The sequence below is a fragment of the Rhipicephalus sanguineus genome, chromosome 5 (genome assembly GCF_013339695.2).
Source record: "Rhipicephalus sanguineus isolate Rsan-2018 chromosome 5, BIME_Rsan_1.4, whole genome shotgun sequence".
Classification (NCBI taxonomy): domain Eukaryota; kingdom Metazoa; phylum Arthropoda; class Arachnida; order Ixodida; family Ixodidae; genus Rhipicephalus; species Rhipicephalus sanguineus.
The window spans coordinates 78,922,398-78,945,002 of NC_051180.1; the positions used below are offsets into that span (position 1 = coordinate 78,922,398).

A 22,605-nucleotide genomic window follows, 5' to 3' on the forward strand; every position below is an offset into this window, starting at 1 on the left:
TTGCGGCAAAGCTGCCTTTCAAGCTCCGTTACGGTCGAACTTAGGCAAGAGACAGACAGTCAACGTCCGATTGAAAGTGGTCCCTAGATTTTCAATATGCTTCACCTCCTCACACCCCGGTATTGCGGCAAAGCTGCCTTTCAAGCTCCGTTACGGTCGCAAATGTATTAACTCAAGAAAACGCTGGTTCCAATATGGAGATGAAAGATGTGGCAGAGTTGGGGGTTCAATTAATGCTGTTTTGGACCTGAAATTTGGGCAGGAAGTCCGAAAAATTGGACGCCGAAGCTTTTTAGCATCCAAAATTTCAGATGTTCTTATATATCAACGTCTACGAGGCAGATTTGGAACTCCGGACTTGAAGAGAGCACACCCTTGTCTGCCACATCAGTTGGCCTTCCACAGAAGTTGAAAGAGGAGGAGAGGCTGAGGAAATGGCATCTCTGCCTATCATGTGTAAAGTGTTGTCGGCAACACTTTGGTTGCACCAAATTATGTACATAAATACAATTTGGCCTCTACATTGCCTCATTCTTGATAAGAAAGGCAACTATGAAACATGACCCCACCAGCGCTTCACCAACCTAGCGAAAAGAAACACTTTCATGTTGCTATCTCACAAGAACATACTTAGAGATTTTCTGCAACTTTTCCTGTAATTTCACTTCGAATTATTCGAAAAATGTTTGAGATATATTCGAAAATTATTCGAAATTATTCGATTCGATTCGCACTCAATCTTTATTATTCGAATTCGCTTCGCACCCAAAATTTTGCTATTCGCACAGCTCTACTTTAAATAGAACTCATAGAATGCAAAAATGTTCCAAAAGCCGGGAGAGTTCATGATTAAAATAGATACTCCGACTTAACATAACAAAATATAACAAAAACTACACAGACGTTTCGTCACCTAAAAACTCTCGGGAATTTGCGACTGTCGTGCGTACACAGCGGCTTGATGATGATGATGTGATGGTATCGTTTGATGTTGTTTCTTTATTCACAAATGTTCCTGTTGTCCTGGCGATTGAGGTTGCGGAGGCCCGTTTGAAAGAGGACAGGAATTTGCAAAGTCGTACGTCGATGTCGGTGGAGGAGATCGTAATTTTGTTGCGGTTTTGCCTGAAACAAACGTACTTCAGTTTCAACAACACAGTTTACCACCAAATTGAAGGTTGCCCTATGGGAAGTCCAGTCTCCGTCACCATGGCCAACTTAGTGATGGAGCACGTCGAAACACGGGCGCTGGAGGTTCTACCTTTTCAGTTGAAACTATACCGTAGGTACGTTGATGACACTTTCGTCATCCTAAAGAGGGCAAATCTGGCTGCTTTCCATGAGGCACTGAACGGCGTACATCCTGCCATTAAGTTTACCTATGAAGTAGAGAAGGATAATGCCTTGCCATTTTTGGATATACTTGTCCGCAGGGCTTGTAATGGCGGGGTGGAAACAACAGTGTACCGGAAACAATGCGATACCGGAGGCTTTTTGTCCTTCCACTCACATCACCCGGCCGAGCACAAACGGTCCGTTGTTAGGACGTTCTTGTCCCGTTGCGATGCTGTTTGTTCTGATCAGCACTTGCGGCGACATGAGATGGAAAATGTGGTTGGAGCGTTGGAGCAAAGGCATTATCCGAGGACGTTTATCAACGACACCATGAGACGTATGCGAGGGGGAACAAGAAGTGCGGCACGAGAAAACACAACATCCATTGTCTCCATCCCTTACGTTCAGGGCGTGTCAGACTCTGTTCGGAGAGCACTTCGTCCGCTGGGCATTAAAACCGTTTTCAGACCTCATTGTACCTTGGGAAACGTGTTCACCAAGCCTAAAGACCGCACCCCGGCGAACGATCAAAGCGGGGTCGTTTACAAGGTACCGTGCGGGGACTGCGACGCCACATACATCGGCGAAACAGGCAGGAAGCGGTCAACAAGGCTCAAAGAGCACAAAGGGGACGTCGCCAAAGCCACCCATGCCACACATTCCAAGAGCGAACTCGTCGAACACTGCTGGACGACGGGGCATGCCTTCGACTTCAGTAATGCGACGACGCTGGCTCGGGAACAAAGGTGGGGCAAGAGAAAGCTTCTCGAGTCGTGGTTCATCCGCCGTGACAGGTCGGCGTGCAACAGCAACCGTGGCCCCCTACCGGATGTGTACAGAGACATACGAGACTAGAAATGACTGGATGACCTCCGCTCATTCGGTGCCAGTTCATACTGAAGATGTCACCCGCATAGGTGACGAAACGTCTGTGTAGTTTTTGTTATATTTTGTTATGTTAAGTCGGAGTATCTATTTTAATCAAGAACTCATAGAACAAATGAAACCACGTCCTCAAGCTTAGCAATGCGACACCTTATTTGCTAGGTGACCACAGTGGCTACCCAAAAAGTTAAGTTCTTTCAGTAAGATGCCTCTTAGATGACACCTCGCATCCTTATGTGTAGATCCCAAGTTTGCAACGTGGCCTGGTGAGCCCTTTAAAAGCTTGTAAGCATAACGCAGATTTCAGCAAAGCCCTCAAGGTGACACAGCTAATGCAGACGAGCGTAACGTAATACCAAGACGCTGAACACGAATCACTCAACAGAGGGAATGTCGAGCAGTGCACAAGATGGTCAATTCCTGGAGGAGCCGTTTGTTCACATTTTCCGTGGCAGAGGAGGAATACAGAGTGCCTCACACTAATGTCACCACATGCTGCTGCAAATACCCTTTCTATATACAGTGCCAACAACGCAAAAGAACTTCCAATGAATATCTAGCCATTAATATACATATACAGCAAAACCTCGTTAATACGTTCCCGCTTAGTACTATTTCCCGGCTCCTACGGTAGCAATCGCGAAAAGAAAAACTAACCCAATGGAGCTATGTGCAATATGCTCCAGTTAATACGTTCACGCAAAATATGATTATTCGGCAGCAACGTTCAGCACCGCAGAAAACTGTGGTCTTATGATACGTTCTGCAGCCAGAAACTCTCATTCAGGTGTGCAAAAAGGGCCCTCTTGTGTACTTGTGAAGCGCTAAGTGGCAGACTGCCGCTGCGCGACGACAGCGGCTTCTCCGCAGTGCCTAATTTCCCCACTCTGCATTCCTCCGAATTACTTGATCGCACCCTCAGCCGTTGCCTCAGCTCTCTGTAAACCACACACCGACCTGAAGGCAAGGTGGCCACGCTGGCCGTCAAAATCTTCACACAGAAACAATGGAGGCTGTTGTTCCTCGAGTCTGCCACAGTTTGGTCCGAGACCTACGGAAACGCACGTGCCGCCGCCGCTGCACAACATCCCGCGCCATGTAACCATAGCAACGCCGCCATTGTACACAGTGTATATGGCTGATAAGACGTCATTTTTTCCACACTTTTCTCCCAGAGTGTGTTCGTTTTTGGGTTGCTACGCCGATCGCGCGGCGCACTTCCAGTCGTCGTTTGTTTTTCTCTGGATGGACAATTCTGCCTGCCTGTGGGTAGCCAGAACTTGCCAAGACAAATTTTTTATTCTGAAAGATATCCAGAAGGTTCCTGGCTATCAGACGCCAAAAAGAGACGATGCACGCTCGCCGCCATCTTTGTGAGGACTAGACAGATCGCAATGCAGGCGCTTGGGAACTTCACCTTCGGTTGCCATTACGCATGAAGTTATCCTTTAAAGGACCCCTGACACCAAAATTGAAACCTCGAGATGTTTGTGTTGTTTCCTGTATACAGGGGCACATCTGACCAATTATTAGTGACGAACGTTGCCTTTAAGATATCTTAATTTGGTTTTAAAGTAAGCGTGAGTGCTCATTTGAGTTGGCTACACCTCGCAACATCCTGGTATGACGTAGATCGAGGCCCCGCGTGACGTTCCACGAGTAAAGCAAGTATTGTGGACGTCCCAGAAGGTTTGCGGGTGCGAGACCTATTCTTCCTCACCCCTCTTGCTCTGTTGTCGGGCTGCTCTCGAGGTAGTTTTTGTGAGGGGACACGCGCTTAACAGGTTTAACCCATACCGAGGCACCCACATACTTTCAATTTCTAACGTGCATGGGGCCCCGATTTGAAAACTGCACTTTCAACGTCACCACAGCTTCAGTGCACGTGGTCTTTGACTTACCGCCGCATGGGGAGCTAGTTTCTTGTGGTTTTTAGGCGGCCGTTTTGAAGTGACGCTAAAATGGTCACAATTGACTACACTAGAATTAGTTATACGATACGCTAGAACATTTATGATTTAACTTATGGATTACCGGACACAAAGCTACAAATTACAATAAAAAAAGTCACCAACAAAAATTTTGCTGTCAGGGGTCCTTTAAAGTCCATTCCGCCGTGCAAGATGGTGCGATTATGGGTGGCAGCAAACGTACCGCTGCATGTCTCAAGTCAAGACAGAATACAAGCTGATCAGCGCGTGTGTGCGACGTAGTACGTGATAGCCACGAGCAGGTGTCGCTTTCGGGGACGCTTATCACTTTCGCGAGACTCCGCATATCGTGTTGCACCGCGATTGTGCGCAGAGTTGAGCTTGTTAAGCCATTAGCGGTGCGGTAATTTTCTTCACGGATGGGGTGAGTCGCACATGATCGTATCCCAATTGTGTATGCTCGAGAAAATTGCTTGAATTCTTCGGCAAACCTAGCCACATATTTCCAAGCAGTAATGCAGAAAGAACCAACGCTCATGCTGCACAAAGTTTCGTTTGCTGCCACGGCGGTAGCGTTTCTTTACATTTACGCTGGTTGTCACAGCGTTCAATTTTGCAATATCCTGGTTGTCTTGGGATTTCAACACACGTGACCACGACATTGTTTTCTGTAAGGACTGCAACTAAGTGGCTGACCTCTGGGTGCCAGCGAGATGGCAGAAGTTCGAAAATCGAAAAGTACTTCTGTTTTTTTTTTTTTGAAAAACAAGTGTTTTTTGCCCTTGCACTTCAATATGGGCTTCTCAGCCTCAATTTTTACTAGATTCAGATTGTATGTTTTCCTGGATCGTACTTTCATTTCTCGCAGTTTTTACGGAAATGTATCAACGAGGTTCTGCTGTACACGATGAAGGTTGTTCATACATGGCAGTCTGCTAATACATTACATTGGCCGATTGTTCACAACAGAGTTGGAATGCACAAGTTATAACGAATTTATTATCAGTTACATGATCACCTGACCTCACCCAGTGTGAAGCATTGGCTGAGGCTCACCTTAGTGTGAATGGCATAGAAGCATACTGCTTGTCTACGATGCTAAGGAAGGCTGAAAAGAAAAAAAAATGATGTGGCAATGTAAAAAACACATTTCTCTTAAACATCTGAAGAAATTTTGGTCTAATTCACATGAAAGAACAGAAAAAAAAAAATGCTTAAAAGGGCACAAAATATGGAACACTGAATAACTTCAAGCTGACAAATTATTCTATGAACTCCACTATTATTTTTGCCATCATAGGATTGTTTTGTATAAGAAAAAATTAATGTTAAAGGGGCACACTGCAAGAACACGGGTGTTCTTACAGCACGCCCTCACAGATATCCAAGCTGCCATGGCTGAAACTTGATGAATTCACGCCCTTGTGCTTAGCTTAAGAGTTCACTTACACCCCTTTCATCACCCTGATGCATCCGAGAGAAAAAAAAAAAAAAAAAAAAAAGCAGAAAAAAAAGGGTACAGACAGACTGTTCATTTTTACCATAGAGTTAATATACTGACTCTAGAGGAAAAGCTCCTTATCGGGCCCATGCATTGAAACCTATAACCGCATGGGTTCCGCTATGATGGAACAAAACAAACTTTGCCAGATCCTGAGACGCTATACTTGACGGTAGTAATCAGTTTTAATCTACAGTCGATCCCGGATATATCGAACTCGGATATATCAAATTATTGGCTATATCGAACAGTTGAGAAATCCCCTTGAATTTCCCATGCAAAAGTATGGGGTTGGTGTGCACGTATATCGAACTCCCGCACAGCGAAACATCCGCTATATCGAACGCTGCCCCGCGCCGAAGCCCAGAAAGTTCATTTTTACAACAATTGATCATTTTTCGGCCGCGTTCTTATAAGTTCCAATCCCTCGTCGCGCGCAGATGACGAAATTGCGTTGCTCTAGTTCGTCGCGCAGCACTTGTCAGTTCACCGGTATATTTGACGCACGGTACGCAGGTTTTAACAGGCGGGCATATTGTTTTTCAAAGAGGCTGATTGTCGAGGGCACCAAAATGAGAATTCGAAGTGACTTCACAGTCTTGTTGTAATGTTTGCATTCCCTTCCTTGTCTCTTCGCGCACGATGGCATGCGGGCCCGCAAAGCATAGCGTTTGAGATCCGCAACCTCGCGACGTATTTTTAGTGTTTTCGGTTTTAAAACGCTGATCTCAGAGGCTACGCTTTTTTTCGCATTTCTCGCCAAAGTAGCGGCTGCCTTCTGCAAAGCCACAAAAGCCACCGGTATCGCTAGCCACCATAGTATCGCCAACATGTCAACGGTGGAGAAATGTCTCTTCGTGCAGCGGTGCAGCGTTGTCTCTTGCAGAATGTGTACTGTGTGTACTTCGCGCTTTGTTCTTGATAAATCGTCATTCGGGAGTCGAACTAAACATTGTCCCGCTAGTAGCGATAAAAATGATGACCGGTGCTTGAAACGACGTCAAGTAAAGCACCGTCGTGCACTGTTTCCTTACGGGCCTTGGTGCCAGGTGACGACTTCGGGCGCGTCATGACCGCCGACTACGGCGTACGGTGCGTGAGTGAATTTCGCGACTTAGCGTTTCGGACGGGAGTACAGTGAGTGACTTCATCGGTGCAGATAACGACGTAGCTGTTTCTGACTGCATTGATGCCGAGATCATAGCTGACGTTGCCGGTGCTGCGGAAATGGACCCGTGCGGTTTGAAGATGCCAGCCGCCGCTGCCACCGCTAAAATCTTTACGGCGCAACAGAGCTCGCATCAGCGTTCAGCGTCGATCACCGCTGTTGTGACGGAAGGTGCTGAATTTACTTATTTGGAAAGCTTATATAATATTGACGATGACTTGATGAATTCACGGCGCGCAAGAAGCAAGACAAGTTGACGGACTTTATTCATGCGAAATAAAGTGCGCTAACTTGCAAAAGAAGTTCTCGCCTCGTTCTTTAGCATATGTGAGCGAATCGTCATGTTCGCGCTTTTTACGATTTCAGAAAACTGTGTCGAGGCCTGCAGTGCTTTAATTAAAGCCTTAAATACGCATACAGTTGAAACCCGCAATAACGAAATCGGCGGGGAAAGCACAAAATTTCGCTCTTGCGGGAATTTCGTTGGCGCGAGAATGCGGCAGAAAAGACATGGAATTTACAAAAACCACATTTTATTTCCAAAAGTCAGTAAGTTTGCTTTGGCGTGCCTTACCATGCAGCACTTTCATGTCTTTCGATCGGCAATCTCGTTTGCCACGGCACAAAGTTCGCCCCATGCACTGGTCAGTGACGGCGGCACTGCGCTGTCACCAGTACCGTCATCAAGTGCGCCTACAGGCGAACCTTCTTCCGGCTCCGCTGGATCAGCCCGGATCAGCGCAGAATCGTGGACAGCGAGCGGCACGCAACGTCGAATTCTTCGGCGATGTCCATGTTTTCCCTGCCCTTTTCCACCTCATGATGATTGCAGCCTTATCTTCCAGCATGATGAACTTCCGCTTTTCCGGTGGAGGCGGCATCTTCGCAGGCAGCGAAATCGGACGACGCATTCGCAACACACAGTTCACATTGCACCAAGCGACCAAGCAAACGCACCACAAATGGCTCCACACACGAGGCCATGTGCGCGCAAAGCTGAGAAATCCAAGCACAGAGCCAAGCCAACGAACGAAACTTCATGAGGAATGTGGATTTGGCTACGTAGTCCGGGATAACGAGCAGGTGTTTCGGCAAGCCATCATCATCATCATTGTCGCCAGCTTTGTTTTTTTGTAAACATTAATGACGGCTGCTTCTCAAGTGCGCTGTATAGCGATAGTTTTGCAGAATTCAAGTGTAGCATGAATGCATTTCAGCAGTTTTCGAATGTAGTTAATGTTGGGAGAGTAGATTATTTGCGCACTCGTGTTTCAAACATTTCGTTAATGAGGGACTGCGGTACAAATATCTTTCGTAGTCGCGAGTTACAAAATGCATTGACTCCTATGGGCCTTCGCCGGTGCTCCGAAAATATTTCGTTGCGGTGAGAATTTCGTTCCCACGGGATTTCGTTATTGCGGGTTTCGACTGTATTTCGTATTTCGAATTATCGATATATCGAACTATTTCGCGATCCCCTTCGAGTTCGATATATCCGGGATCGACTGTATAAGCCAGCTACATGTTGTTGGCGCTGTCAGGGAATATCTACTGTGTTTTGATGCGTGAAGCCGTGTGTTAGTGTAGCGTTGTCTGTGCAGCTGGCCCGTTTGACAGCAGCTAAAATTTCCACCTGATTGTGCATGGTTTTTAGTTGGCACGCCCTACAAATAATGCATAACGCATAGAGTTTCTCCGTTTGCTGGCACAAGGGTCACTCGACAGATTCGCAGCTTGAAGCAAAGAGCGTAAGCTGCGGTCGCGCTGTGCTTCGACTTGCAATGACGAGACACCTCTATCCACATTGTTTCTGAGCTCATTGCTGCCGCACTTCAGCGCAGAGCCATAAAGGAGAAAAATCTCGCTTGCAGCATGCAGCGGCGAATGTGAGTGAGACGTCACCAGAAAGCTTCAATCAAAACTAAAGTAACACGGCACACAGAGTTTTATCTCAGTTAAAAAGATTTTAAAAAATGTTCGGTTGTGCCTAGTTGGTACATAACTTTCAGTGCTTGTCTCATCACTTTTTTGCCGTCCATCCTGATTTGCACTGAAGTTCTCAGCTTGATAGAAAAAAGGCTGCCACATGAAGTCGAGCTGTTGGTACGTGGTGACAGAAAACACACACGACGGGACACCATGACAACTTCGAATCTATGATATACACGATGCGCAATTCAGTGCGATCGGCCGCAAGCACAGGCTCGTGCGCTCTGGAGTGTTGATGTTGATATGGTGGTGCCATCTAGTAAACCAGCGTGCAAACGCTCCTTTCTGCGCAGAAACACAGTAAATTGCATAAATAGCCATTGTATTTTTTCGTAAAAGTATTTAAAATAAACATAAAACAATATCCGCAGGTCTTTAATTGTGGAAATGCTTCTTTAGGATTGATATGGCGAGTATTGGGAGCGTTGCGTAACACTAATTTTGGCACATCACATTAAAGTAATGTTTAACGGTCTCGCGGCCCAGCTTTTCCTCTAGAGTCAGTATATTAACTATGATTCTTATTTTCTACTCTAATAATCAACCTCGTACCAAGCGATATATAGCCATTTGGCACTTCCCTTGAGCATCTCTCAAAAATTTTCCCAAGACTGCCATTTGTTATGAAACGAATAGATGAAAACCCACCACGAGATGCCTTGCTTCGCAACGAGTAAGTGTCATCGGTGCGCTTGTACACAGTCGTTCGGGTGTCCATCTCGCGACCCTACAGAGAATTGCGGGAGGTCCTTCAAATGCAGGGCATGACACAAGAAAAGCACAGACAATGGAAGGAAAAAAATTAAGTGTTTAACGTACCTTTCCCTCTCCTGTGCTCACAAGGACATCAATCGCGTAGACTTCGTGCAGTTCGAACTCGCACTTTTCATGCTCTTTCCTGCAAAATACCATAAAGAGCGTAGCTGAAGCAACTGTTACATCGAAAATACTCTCAAAGGACCAATCTGGACAACAGTACGAAATTTCAATGGTCAATAAGTTTAACACTGTCCACCTCACGTTCAGTACAAATGTGTTCCAGATCATGTGATCACACTCAACACGTCTACAGAGAACTAAGAACTGTTTTCAACAAATGGCTTCTAACATTTTATTTTTGCAAATTATGAAATGTATTCTTCATTTTCATTTAGCCAGGACTATTAACATGATTTTGTTGGACTACGCTGCTTATGCTGTGCAGTCTATTCACACCTATTTACACGACAAGGCATATTTATCCACATCACATTTATTTAGCAAAAGTGTTTATCAATATATTACAACTTACCAATGATTATATGCCTGCAACTCATGTTAAAAAGACAGGGCGTACAAACACGGACACAAGAGAGAAGTCAAGACACCACAAATGCCGACTAGCAACTGAAAAAGGCGCACAGTGGCGGAAAAGAACGCAGGCACAAAAACTTATCTGCGCATGCCCAAGCAAGAGGTGATACCTATCAATCCAACATGTGTGGTGGTGTACGTGAGAGGTTACTGTTCAGGCACTCGATTTCTTCTTTATGCACATAAAGTTAAATGATGGTTGGCTCAGGCATGCTCTACCACAATTACAAATACCTACCAACTAGCTCAGCTCTCTGTTATTCTAATGCCTGGAATGTCACACTCTTTTCCCTAGGGAGCCTCCTGACACATGTTTTGAACAGGTACCGTGGAAGAATGCTTATCACTGTGCTGCTTAGTCATGTGACACGATGATAGGCTGTGTCACGTGACGTAGCCTATCGTACAATGTTTGCACTACTGATGCAATACGGGTGCGTACAAGTGCACCCTATGCCACCACGTTCTGTTGTCGATCCAGCGCACACAAATGTTACAGCAAAAAGTTCAAATGCCCATAAACAGTATTCACCTCTGGGCTTCCGTTGGGTTCTGGATGATCGACTTCTCCCCGTCTATCCTGTATTGCTTCAACTGGTGCGATAGCATACCTGCACCAAAGCATGCAATGTCAAGATGACTGTCCTATGCAGTCGCATACTATACACAAAACAAAGACTTCACAGGGTAAGTGCACAACATTAGAGTCAAAATTCAAAGGGTTTAAAATGAAAGGATGCAAAACACGACTCCGGAACAATACTGCCTTTGCACTCAGCGTCCTGACGGCAGCACTCCTGACGACAAACAGCAGCTCAGCGGTGATTTCTTTGGCGGGCACCGACAGTTGATGGAAGAACTGTTGTTAACATGTGCTTTTTTTTTTGCCACTTTTGGCAAGCGAGTGGTAATTATCTTCCCAGTCTCCCCCCCTTTCTTGCGCTCCAGGCAAGGCAGGTGCCAGCATGCCGGCGACCTCCAGAGCAGCCATCTGCCATATACCGTGCAAAAACGAGCATGGGCTGATAAGCTATGCGTAGATTTATCGGCGGCACCTGGGCATCCGAGCCGTCGCGCATTCTGCTGTTGCGCTTGATCATCACGCTTCATTGTCATGAATGCTCCAGGCCACAGAACTTTCCGCACTCTTTCACAGCAGCGTTCAAGAGGTCTGCCAGTACTATTCTCCGTGCCAAAAAAATGAATAACTACGTGATAGGACGAGTGTTTACAGAGGTTTTCAATGGATGGTGTGGCAGTAGCCACAGCAGTGTGACCAAATTTTCACGTGACACCAAGCACTAGGGGTTTTGCGGCCTGAAGTCTGATGGTTTCCAGAGCTTGTGGCACACGTGAACGAACTAAGCAATCAGTTTCAGCTGAATGCACGCGGAATCATCTTGCAAAAAACCCTGTGTCATCGCTTTGGAAATGGGAATACCGAGGACGCACTTCAAGGCTGGCAGGGCCGGAAATCGAAATTCATGAAGGAGGCTGAATTGACGATGACGAGTGAGCACGTGTAGTCAGTCCAGTGGTGACTCAAAATAAATTTCAGTTAAGAAATACACTCGCATGTAATTTTTCTTTTTGATGTGCAATTTCGGGGGTCAACCTATATTCGAGTCAACTTACAATTGGGTAAATATAGTATTATTTCAAGGTGCAATATGTGGGGTCTGAACACGTACAGTCAAACCCACCCTGCTTCAATGAAATTGACTGTGCACGGAAAAAAGTTCAATGAAGCGAACATTTCGTTGTAGTGAAATCGAAAACAATATAGCTGACCTGAGATAGTAGAACAGAGAAACTTATTTCCAAAATTCAAAAAGTGTCTGCTGCTTCCTTTGTTTCCCCAGCAGCGTCATGACGCGATTCTCATATATGCATAGCAACGCCACGTTAAAAAGCACGCAGAAGCAACAGCTTCCGCGAACGGATCACACAGAGGCGTGGGCGCGCAACGCAAACTGCACAGTTGCTCTAATACGCTAACACTAGCTATTCGTCGACAATGCCGAGATGCAGGCGTGCTATCGCGGAGCGATGACTTACGCGTAATTCTATGCTATTCTTATCATCCACCACTATCGGCTGGCTGATCCCGTTGATAATGCGGAGAAACTGTTGCTCCGCCCACCGGTCGCACTGGCCAAGCGCGAAAAGCATTGGCATTGGAAAAGGCATCGTTCCACGATTGCACCCCAGGGCTGCTCGCGTTGATAACGCGGATGTAGCGTTGCTCTGACCACTAGAGAAGCACGAAAAGCATTGGAAAGGCATTGGAAAAGGAATCGTTCCGCGATTGCACCCCAGCGTGGACAACTGAGCTTTGGCTTCGGATTGTCTGCGACTAAGAAGCACGTGAAATCAATTGCAAAAGCAGGGAAGTCTGATCACCATCGCTATCAAGCAACGGCGGCATGGAGGAAAGAAAAGTTTTTTTTTTTATTCCTCCATGAACGGCGGCGGTTTCTGGTGGTGCCAACACGTGATGTAGACTTTGAAGTCGTATTTTTATGTTCTAAAATGCACCAAAATGTTTGAGATTGTCTTTATTGCACGGTAAATTTCGTTGAAGCGGAATGGCAGCAGAAAAAGTGTTCGTTGTGGTGAGCATATTTATGCACCGACTCCTGTGGACTGTTCGCTGGAAACCGAGAATTTTTCGTTGTACCGGAAATTTCATTCAAGCGGCGTTCCTGTAGTGAGGTTCGATTGTACAGTAAAAGCTCGTTAATTCGGAAAATCGGTTAATTCGGACATGTCATCTGGTCCCTGTAAATATATGCATCATTCTATGAGACTGGGCGCTCGTTATTTCGGACAGATTTGACCGCAAATCGGATAATTCGGCGACTTTCGGGCCGCTGGCGAGGCTCGAAAACGAAAAAAGAACAATTCGGAACAGAAGTGAAGCTCAAACGCAGCATCGCCATGGACATCAATTGTCGACTTGGCTTGACTTGAGACTGGTTGAACGCCTTTTCTTCGCCTGTGTTGTTGGCAGTGCCATTTTATTGCTTTGTTCCCGTTGGTGTGCTGCATCGTTGAACGTCGTTTTATCGAGGAACGATTCAGTACGGCTCCTTGAGCTCGATTGTTGCTGGTGCTTTTGTGCTGACTTTTCGTGTGAACGCACTCTCTGTCGATGGCAACGCCGGCGAAGCAGCCCAAGTACAAGGCAACGGACTTCACCACCAAAGTAGAAATTTTGCGTGCCCTGAAAAATGGGCTCTGCCGACAAGAAGTTGCTCCTGTGCCATGACGTCGGCAAACAATACGACGTGAGTCTCCTGAGTGCAGTTAGCATTCTTGCGTATGTGTGGCAGAACACGCCTGCGCACGCCATTGCCAACTGTTTCAGACACAGTGGCTTTGTTGTACCCGACTCCAGCGATGCCGAAGTGTCGCCGGACGACGGTGCTGACGATGGGCAGGATTTTGGAAGTCTTATGCCTGATGCAGTGACACTAGAGGATTATATCAGCATTGATGATGGCGTTGCCACTGGCGGCTGTCTGACTGATGAGCAAATCGTCGAGGAAGTGATGCATGGCAACGAATCCGAGAACGAAGAGCCTGAAGAGGAGCAGCCACACCATGAGCCACATGGGCCCCCTCGCACTGTGGAGGAAGTCGCGGAGGCCCTCGTCGTCTTTGAGGAATTTTGTTTTGGCACTGCAGACAGCATGCGAGCTGCTCAGCACCTTGAAGGGCTCAGAAAAATTGTGTCCACACGAATTTCTGCTCGAAAATGGACACGCATCCGCGATTACTTTGTAAAGTAAAGGTATGTTGAAAAAACTCTTGCATTGTGTTTATTTTGACCATTCGATAATTCGGTCATTCGGTTAATTTGGACATTTTTTCCGGTCCCTAGAAATCCGAATTAACGAGCTTTTACTGTAGTAAGATAAGAGAGGAGCGCCAACTCCGCTGCCGTCCAACGCATTCGCTTGGGACAAACCGTGCAACGCAGACACGACGGTCTAACTCATTCTTTTGCTCTCCTTCTTCACTCCTCTTCACGCTTTAGCACATGCTTTCTCCTCTCCTTGCACTTATCACAACGCATAACGCCATCTATCGAGGCGCACAAAAATCCTTTAACGTCTTGGCTCATGAGCGCATGCACTGACTGGCGGAGGTCTGCGACGGCGGCACCGAGGAACGGCATGCAGGGAGCAGACGACAAAACTGTTTGGCAAGCAGACGCAGGAACATGGCAAAGCGTGACTGTGTGGCGTTGCTATAGTAATGAAGGAGAGAATTCTCAACGGAGTCTCTCCTCCGCCGCTTTTCTCCATCCGTAGCGCCATCTGGTGAACATGCCATAAAGCAAGATCCGGCGTTGCACAATGTGTCCCTTTCCGACGAATGGAGTCGGCACTCCTGTCTTACCTTATGGTGAACTTCATTGGTGGATTCGGAGGGGCCGACGAACTCTACGTTGAAGAATTGATGCCTGGGCAAGTGCCTGGCTCTGTGGTGTGTAGTCTTTCCTTTGTCCCTTGTTTTTGCGCCGCCCGTTTCGAACATGCAGAACTCTACGTTGGAGCAATCCACTCCGGTGGAGAGCAACCGAACGAAATCTGCCAATAGACACAAGCGCCCTCGCCGGAGCAAACGGTAGGGGGCGCTAGCGCACATCTGCTTCACATGCGCCCAGCATTCCTCGCGGTTCGCGCAGTTTTTGCCTTCACGGGCGCGAGCGAAGAGAAGGAACGCGGTCGGACGGCGCATTTCATCACGCACGCTGTAGGCCATGCTCTGCACATGCGCGGGGAGCTTGCGACTTTCGGTCGAATCCGCCGCTTTTCGTGGAGTAGAGAGCTGCTCCTGTGGAGTGAATCTGGCGCCGGAGCTGCTCCAGATCTGCCAATGAAACATACAGGGAGCACTCTCAATCCGCCAGTGGAATAGACTTGTTCCGAATGGAGCAGAAAAACTGCTACCGGAAGTGCTCCGAATCTGCCAATGGAATTCACCATTACTCTGTGGGTCTGAATATGAACCGCGCTCTTGGAACAAACGGAGACAGTCACGCATGAACACGTGCAAATTTATTTACCTGCTTTTACATCAACAACGAGCTCACCAGCCGAATCTAATACATAACTAGGAACACACTTACATAATGCCAACACAATACACAGAAAACATAAACCCAAGCAACAGTGTGAAGGAAAAAACAGCGCTACAAATGGACGAGACTCTGTTTTTTCCTTCACAATGATGAATCACCAACTAGCCCAAGTTTCTCTTCTAGTGCCAAACAACATAACGCATATACAAGGTACCGCAAATGTGGCATTGCCGACGTTCAACTCACCACGAGGTGTCTATGGGAAATTAGCCGCGGTATCGTCCCCATAGACCCACCGTGTGAGATGTCCGTCTGCGCAAGCCACCATACCCCCAAAAGACTCCCTGCTGTTCCCCGCACGCCCGCCTATCCTTGTCCACGGCAGGTGGTGCTGCTGGCACCACCGCGCCAGAGTCACTAAAAAATTTCAGAGTACCGCAAAGGTAGGCTGCACGCGGGCAACGCTGGGCAGCAGTGGCCATTTCCCTTCCAGGCCATCCAGCATGTTACAAGCGTGCGGAGTAGAGACAGAGCTACACTCTAACCGAACTTTCTGCCTCGATGCCGTATTACGCTCGCCTGAACTGGAATGTGTGTGTGTGCTTCTTCAAGAGGATATTAGAAGTGATTTTGAGTCATCGATGGTTATGAATGAACCGCGCGGTAACTGGCGTGATTGTGAATGCAATGTGCAACGAATGTCGCCATGCACTTGCAAACTCTCTTCATGGCTTCATCGGTCTCGTTTCGTGTCACGGGTGTGTTCGCTAGGCACGGACGTGTATGTGCTCAATGACTTCATGCAAGACGCTATTTACTTGGACGCTAGGTGAATCTTGTGTGTTTGCACTAGCTTTGCAATCTGCTGAATGAGCAGTCGGTGTTCAAGTTCACTTCACAGCGCTCGATAATAATACGCTTAATAACATCTCGTGATACTATTTTCTATCACCAGCGTTTCATGCGCAATCTATCAGTCACACTGGTTTTGCGACATGGCAAAAGATCACGCCACAATTGCCGTCAAGGTCTACCCTACCAGTAAACAGTTATTATTTCAATAAATCTTCAATTTCTCTCTCATGCGTGACACATTTACTCAAAATGCATGCACAGTCTGTTCAAAAGATACAGATATAAAGAGCCGAGCAAATTGAAGAGTATGTAGTGCATTGTTTTCAATCGCTGAGCAGAGAGAACGGACAAGGTGAAATATGTTGTCGCATGAGAGCTTCACCAGCAAACTTCGCGTAGGTTACTTCAGAAACGAGTGGTCTTCGAGGGGGCGAATTCTTTGCGACCAACACTATGCAGCTATGTAAAACTCCGTTCTTAGATGTTTTTCCCGCACAGAATGCAAAATAAACAAGATTCCCAAATCACGTTCGGATTGCTGCTGAGTTATACTTCCTCGCATCTGCCTGGCGTGTTAGGAAGGCGACGAAATAATACCTAGGAGCTGTGGCACTGCTAAATGCCTGGCCATGCTGTGTGTTCCAACGCGTGTGCACCCAGAGCGCTTGGAAGGGATATGGTAGTGCGAGGTCACGTGATGCGAGTAAGCCAATCGCATCGGTGGCGGCGCACGAAAAACAGATGCAATACTCTGAAAATTTTCCAGCGACTCTACACCACGCTAACCTTACACCGCGCGACCACAGCGCCGCCCCTCGCTCGGTGGCTGTTTATGATACTGCGTCTAATCCATGGGACGAGCATGCCATGCAGCAAAAACAAGGAGGTGACAGCACCTCCACAAATACCATTTACAAAGTGATATCTATCTACGTTGGGTATTAGTACCCTAAATTTCTTCAAACCTACCTTCAATTACCACTAGCTTCAACGTCTGAGCAAAAACTACATGCCTACTCTGAAGTGGTTGTCATAAATGCACTCAAGATAGCATGGAACTATGTCGGCCTTAATAAATAAATGAGGTCAATTAAGCAAACAAAAGAAATTCGGATGCACACAAACACACACACAGAAAGTGGCACAATTCAAGTTATGTTACATCACTGTCCCGTACGACTTAATTTTTCAACAGTACTTTTAAAAACCTCAAACTGACTTTTCTAGCTTCCACTGTTCATTCAATGTTTTCTCATAAAATCTACAAGGCCTGCATAAGCATGCCCATGCAAACAGCATATCCATTTCACTGCCCACACTGCTCACCTTCAACAGGCTTGCACTTGTAGGATTCCGCCACCTTCTGAATCACGTCTGTCACAGCATTGTTCTAACATCAAAGCAAAAAAAAAAAAAAAGAACATGATTACTCTAGCAATGTAGTCACAGGCTCATAAGCATGGCATACACAACAATGTTCTCCCTTTCAAGAAAGAGTGCGTGAAACAGTGCAGCCAAATTCTATTTGTTTCATGTCCGTTATTTTTTTAAACACATACCTGAACTTGGAAATCAGCTTATAAAGGTAGCAGCAGGGGCTTGACAATTTCACACTGCACTTACTATGCTGTTAATTTGTGCAGCTGCTACAACCCTTATCACAGTGGCACAGAAAATAGCATTAACATCCCAATATCTTGATATTTAATGCCATTTGCACGATGCAATATGGGCAAAACTAATGTCATTTTCATAACATCACCCACTACTCAATGCGCTTGCCAGAACTCATTCGATGCGAAATGTGTATTCTGAACACTGTAGCTAGCGCAGAGCTGTATACTTGAAGAATTTGAAATTGCGTCTATCATGTAAAACATATTTTATACACAACGTCAGGGGTTGCATTTATTCAGTTCAGTATTGCGGCATTGCAAAGGCTCTGACATGAAGGGTGCCATATTGCTTCTGCGCTTAGGATTCAACATGCAATGGCCGAAGTTGCTACGGACGGTTGCAACATCTTTAGAGGGAAGCCTGAAGCACTTCAAAAAAAAATGACTTTGGAGTTTGTAATCATAGCTTTGATCCCTGCTGAATTCGAAAAGCAATGCAAGAGTTTACAGAACTGAACGGCAAATAGCATTTCTTGGCAAAAAACAGTGGCTGCAGCCAGCAGGGCTTCTTAAGATTCTGAGCGAACGCGGTGACGCCATCTTTGATCTGCGCGCCACCGGCAACATCAAAGCATAGCCTTTGCGATCAGTTTCATCAACGTGCGTAGCCGAAACTAGACACAGAGGCCACGGTTGGAGATACGGCAGTGCTTTCGCGGCTCCCCGACTGTGATGCAGTTCTGGTTACCGTATTTACTCGATTCTACCGCGCCCTCGATTGTAACGCGCACCCGTTTTCCGCGACCAAAAAAAAAAAAAAAAAAGTAATACATCGATTGTAACGCGCACCCATTTTTCGTGAGAGAAAGGAACAAAAGAAGTCCGTAGGAGTCAAACTTCGCACATTCGAAGAACAAGTATTTGGGTTTTAAGGAACTAAACTTTCAAAAAAGTAAAACACAAAGTCAAAAAGCGGGCCTTGCCGCTAAAACTGTCACCACTACGGCGGCGATACGAGTTGCGTAATGGATCAGTCCTCTGTCGCTGTCGGACAACCCTTGTCGCTTTCAACGCTCTTCGATTTCGGGAAACCGGGCCCTGCCTTGGTCCACTGAAACCTTATTCGTGAAAGCTTTGCTGTAAAAAATCTTCTGCTTATATTTGCGCCAGTCTTGCACGCACGTTGCGGGAACTCCGAACGACCGTGATGCGGCCCGATTTCCGCCAGATCTCAGCACATGTAATAACTATTCTTTTAAATGCTGCGTCGTGGTGCACTCATCGAGTATTTGGAGTCGGCACTTCCATGCCGTCGATGCGAATGCAGAACGGGGTGACAATCTCTCAGCACCACGTACGAACTGAAACAATAATGGCAGAAATGGCCAAAGGCGCGTAGGAGGCGGCCATTTTGAAATGACGATGGCAATACGATAACCGAGTTTCTTTTTTTTTTTCGGTACTCGATCTAACGCGCATGCGATTTTTGGACCGTTTTACCGGAAAAAAGGTGCGCGTTCAGCTTCCCTTTAAAAGACAGTAAACACTCAGTATGGCACCATAGCCCATTTATTTCTACATTTCACTAGCCTTGAAGGCGGGTCAGGCTTCTCAAAAACGCATATTCGTTTTTCGTTAATACCCTAACATGTTCACTTAAGGGGTCACTGTTATCAACATCATCGGGTCAAATACTATTAAGATATGTGGCAGCTCTGCTAAAAATATCATTTGGGAACTTTAGACTTCAAACTATTGAAGGCAATTTCTCATGTCCATGTGGCACGGGTATTACTCCATGAGGTGGAAACTCACGGAAAGTACAGAGGGTACATACCTCACCGCCGGGCTTGACCAGTCTCAGAGCAGCCTCGGCTGCGTAGTAGGCAGCCTTGACCACGTCAGCCTTCCTGCCTTTCACCTTGTTATCCTGTCATAACAAATGCACTAGTCAAACAGTTGGACAAAAAACGAAAATACACAAGACGGAATACAAAAGCCGATGTGCCTCTTGAAATCAAGAAGCCACTGCAGCAAGCGCAGTAAAACACATTTCAAGGACAAGAAAAACGGAAATGCGAAGAGCACATTATATGGTCCCTGAAACGGTACTTTAGATTTATGTAAGCCTACTTATCCAACAACTACAGTAAATCATCCCCGCCATAATTCAAGGGAAACATCTCATAGGAAGGAAGCTACGGGCAATTAAAAGTTGCCCTCATGCTTTTTCTCGACTATATCACCAAGCAGTCAGGGCTAAAAAATGCCTGCTGCAATCATATGCCTGGCTGCCACAAATCACAGAAGTCGTGCTTCTTGTTTGTCTAGTTGATCTCTATGCCACCAGGAGCCTCCACTAATGTGGCTGCTCATGTTTTCTGCTCCGCTACGAACACCAAGAAGCCGATCAGGTAGTTCACACGAGTGATGACATAAGCTCAATGGGATTCTACACGGTCATTAAAAATCATTTTGAGGGCACCTTTAAGCATTACATGGCAAGGTTTAAAACCATTTTTTTTTTATCTCGAACATACTTACAAGGCTCGCTCCCACGATGACTGTATGTGCCACAACCGCGATAAAACCATCAATGTGTGCTCCTAAATCCCTGTAACATGAAATATATAGGACAAGCCAAAATGAAAGACGGCATACAAATGAATGATACAAAAGTTGTTCCTATAATAGAGCTTACAGCAAGCATCACAAACACTAAAAAAAGTTCTACAAATTTGTACAGTATAGCAAAGCCTCCTATATGTGGATGCCATGGTGTTAACAGTCACGCCTGTCTGGGGTTTAAGAGTGGGTGGCTTCAGACAACACATGCAACCTCAGGCCGCTAACACCTTATGCAAGACTGGTGGCAGAGATTGCTGCCGAGCTGTAATCTAGGATAAATGTAATCTATGGTTAACTAAAAAGAGTAGTCACTAGGTGTCCCGCCCCCGCCCTGTATACTATACTCCTAAAAATATTGACCAGCCAATCACAAACGTAAAAGCCACAGCCACACATCTGATCTGCAGTCCAAAGCAGAGTCCCAGACTACTTAATTAAAACAACTGTGGTTCAGTCTCCACACTGACACTGTCTTTAGACGAGTTGTGATTTTCAAGTGCAAGTTAGCGAGGTGTTCTACATCTCAAAGTTGTGTGATGCCACAGTCTGCAACCCTGGGCCCCAGATGTAGTACTTTAGAACACCGGAGCCTGCTTCTTTTAATTGGCCCTACAGTAAACCATCATCATCAACAGCACATTTTTATGTCACCTGCGCAACGAAGGCCTCTCCCAATGATCCCTGTAGACCCTGTGAGTAGGTGAAAGTGCCTAAGAAATTTTACACATATTTTGTCTTTCAAGTTCATTAAAAATGCAGCCTTCTTAGAGACAGGACCAAATCGAGGCAGTGCGGTGGGCCAAACACCACTTTAGCTCGACTCTTCAGCTAATGCTTGCAAAACAGATGTGAAAACCTTTTTTTCCCCATTAAGTGAAAATTTGGGCTTTGTGTGCCAACACTACAATATGATTACGAGGGGGCTCCAGACTAATTTTGGCCACCTGGGGCTCTTTAAGGTGTCCCTCAATGAAAGTACACAGGTGTTTTGGATTTCACCCCCATTAAAATGCGGCTGCAGCAGTTGGGAATCAAATATGCGCCCTTGAGCTTAGCAGCACGAAATCTTAGCCACTAAACTGTTGTGGCAGTTTACGTGAAGTATGGCAGCCTGTCACTTGGAGGTGAGGGAAAGCAGTAAGTGTAAAAGGCCAATTTAGAGTGCCCTATAGGTAAGAGCAGGGCAGCAGGAAGAGATCCAAGGCAGGAAGAGAAAGCTAAGTTAATTCACTTCAAGCACGACGACACTATTCTAGAGGTTCTAAAAAGAACAGCATTTTACTACTCACAGTTTCACCACGTCCCCGTCTTTCAGCATGTACTCAGTGTCAGACCTGAGTGGGGAGTAGTGGCAGATGCAGTTGTTCACCGAAACACAGGTGGGAAAAGCGATTCCTGCGGACATGGACGAATTTCAATCAGAAGATGCAATCACCATCACTAGCACTGGGTAACCTCGAAAGTTGGGTAACATATGGTCAGGATTCCAAAACAGGTCATGCCAACACCTTCAACTAAAGATCCTCCCAACTTTACGGTCACAATGAAGGTCTTACAACATGCACTTAATTTAGAGTTTATATTAGCGCAAGTAACGTTTCCCTGGCCGTGTTAGGCCGTCGGATCTCTGAGACACGAAGAGATTTGACACGAACGCTGTAAGTTCCGTAATATTGCTACATAATATTGACTTTTTTTTTTCCTTAGCTGATGCATCTCATAACACAAGGTAACACAAAAACACACACAAAAAAATTCCGTACCTTTCTTCAGCTCTTTCTCCTTCTTGAACACCTTGCTCGTCTCTTCGTTCAACTGCCTGTCACCTTCTTCGCAAATGGCGAGCACAGACGTACCGGCTGTACACATGGTCACTAGGTGTTTAAGAATTTCTGTAAAAGAAAAATAAATAATTGAAAAAGCAATCACGGTGCGAATGCCAGAGACAGCTGCGGTACAGAAACAACTAGTCTGTAGAATAAATACAGGTGCCGACGCACGGGAACTGCCATATGGCCAGCGTTCCATCGAAAAGTGCAAAACTTGTACAGCCACATTGAAGTTTAGACCAGTTGACTAGCGAGCATGTGAAAGAACAAATATGGTTCGTGTGAGTACGCTTACAGATCGATTTATATTGTGAGCGGGAGCTTCACTACCATAAGGCATATTTCTCAGCCTCGCCGGCTGCGATGACCCAGAAACGCGTCTTGGCATTCTGAACGGTCGCGGCCGATGACACATTATGAAAA

At 46.2% G+C, this 22,605-nt stretch overlaps 1 protein-coding gene across 1 annotated transcript in view; it reads right to left on the reverse strand.

Moving 5' to 3' along the window:
• Positions 1–22,605, reverse strand: part of LOC119393829 (proliferation-associated protein 2G4) — a 41,039-nt gene that overhangs the window by 17,816 nt on the left and 618 nt on the right. The window contains exons 2-10 of the mRNA XM_037661010.2: positions 22,117–22,245; positions 21,643–21,748; positions 20,270–20,339; positions 19,563–19,655; positions 17,436–17,499; positions 10,695–10,773; positions 9,629–9,707; positions 9,458–9,536; positions 5,208–5,259 (exon numbers count right to left, since the gene is read on the reverse strand). Of these exons, the coding sequence (XP_037516938.1) occupies positions 5,208–5,259; positions 9,458–9,536; positions 9,629–9,707; positions 10,695–10,773; positions 17,436–17,499; positions 19,563–19,655; positions 20,270–20,339; positions 21,643–21,748; positions 22,117–22,245 (751 nt within the window). The remainder of the gene's footprint in view (positions 1–5,207; positions 5,260–9,457; positions 9,537–9,628; positions 9,708–10,694; positions 10,774–17,435; positions 17,500–19,562; positions 19,656–20,269; positions 20,340–21,642; positions 21,749–22,116; positions 22,246–22,605) is intronic.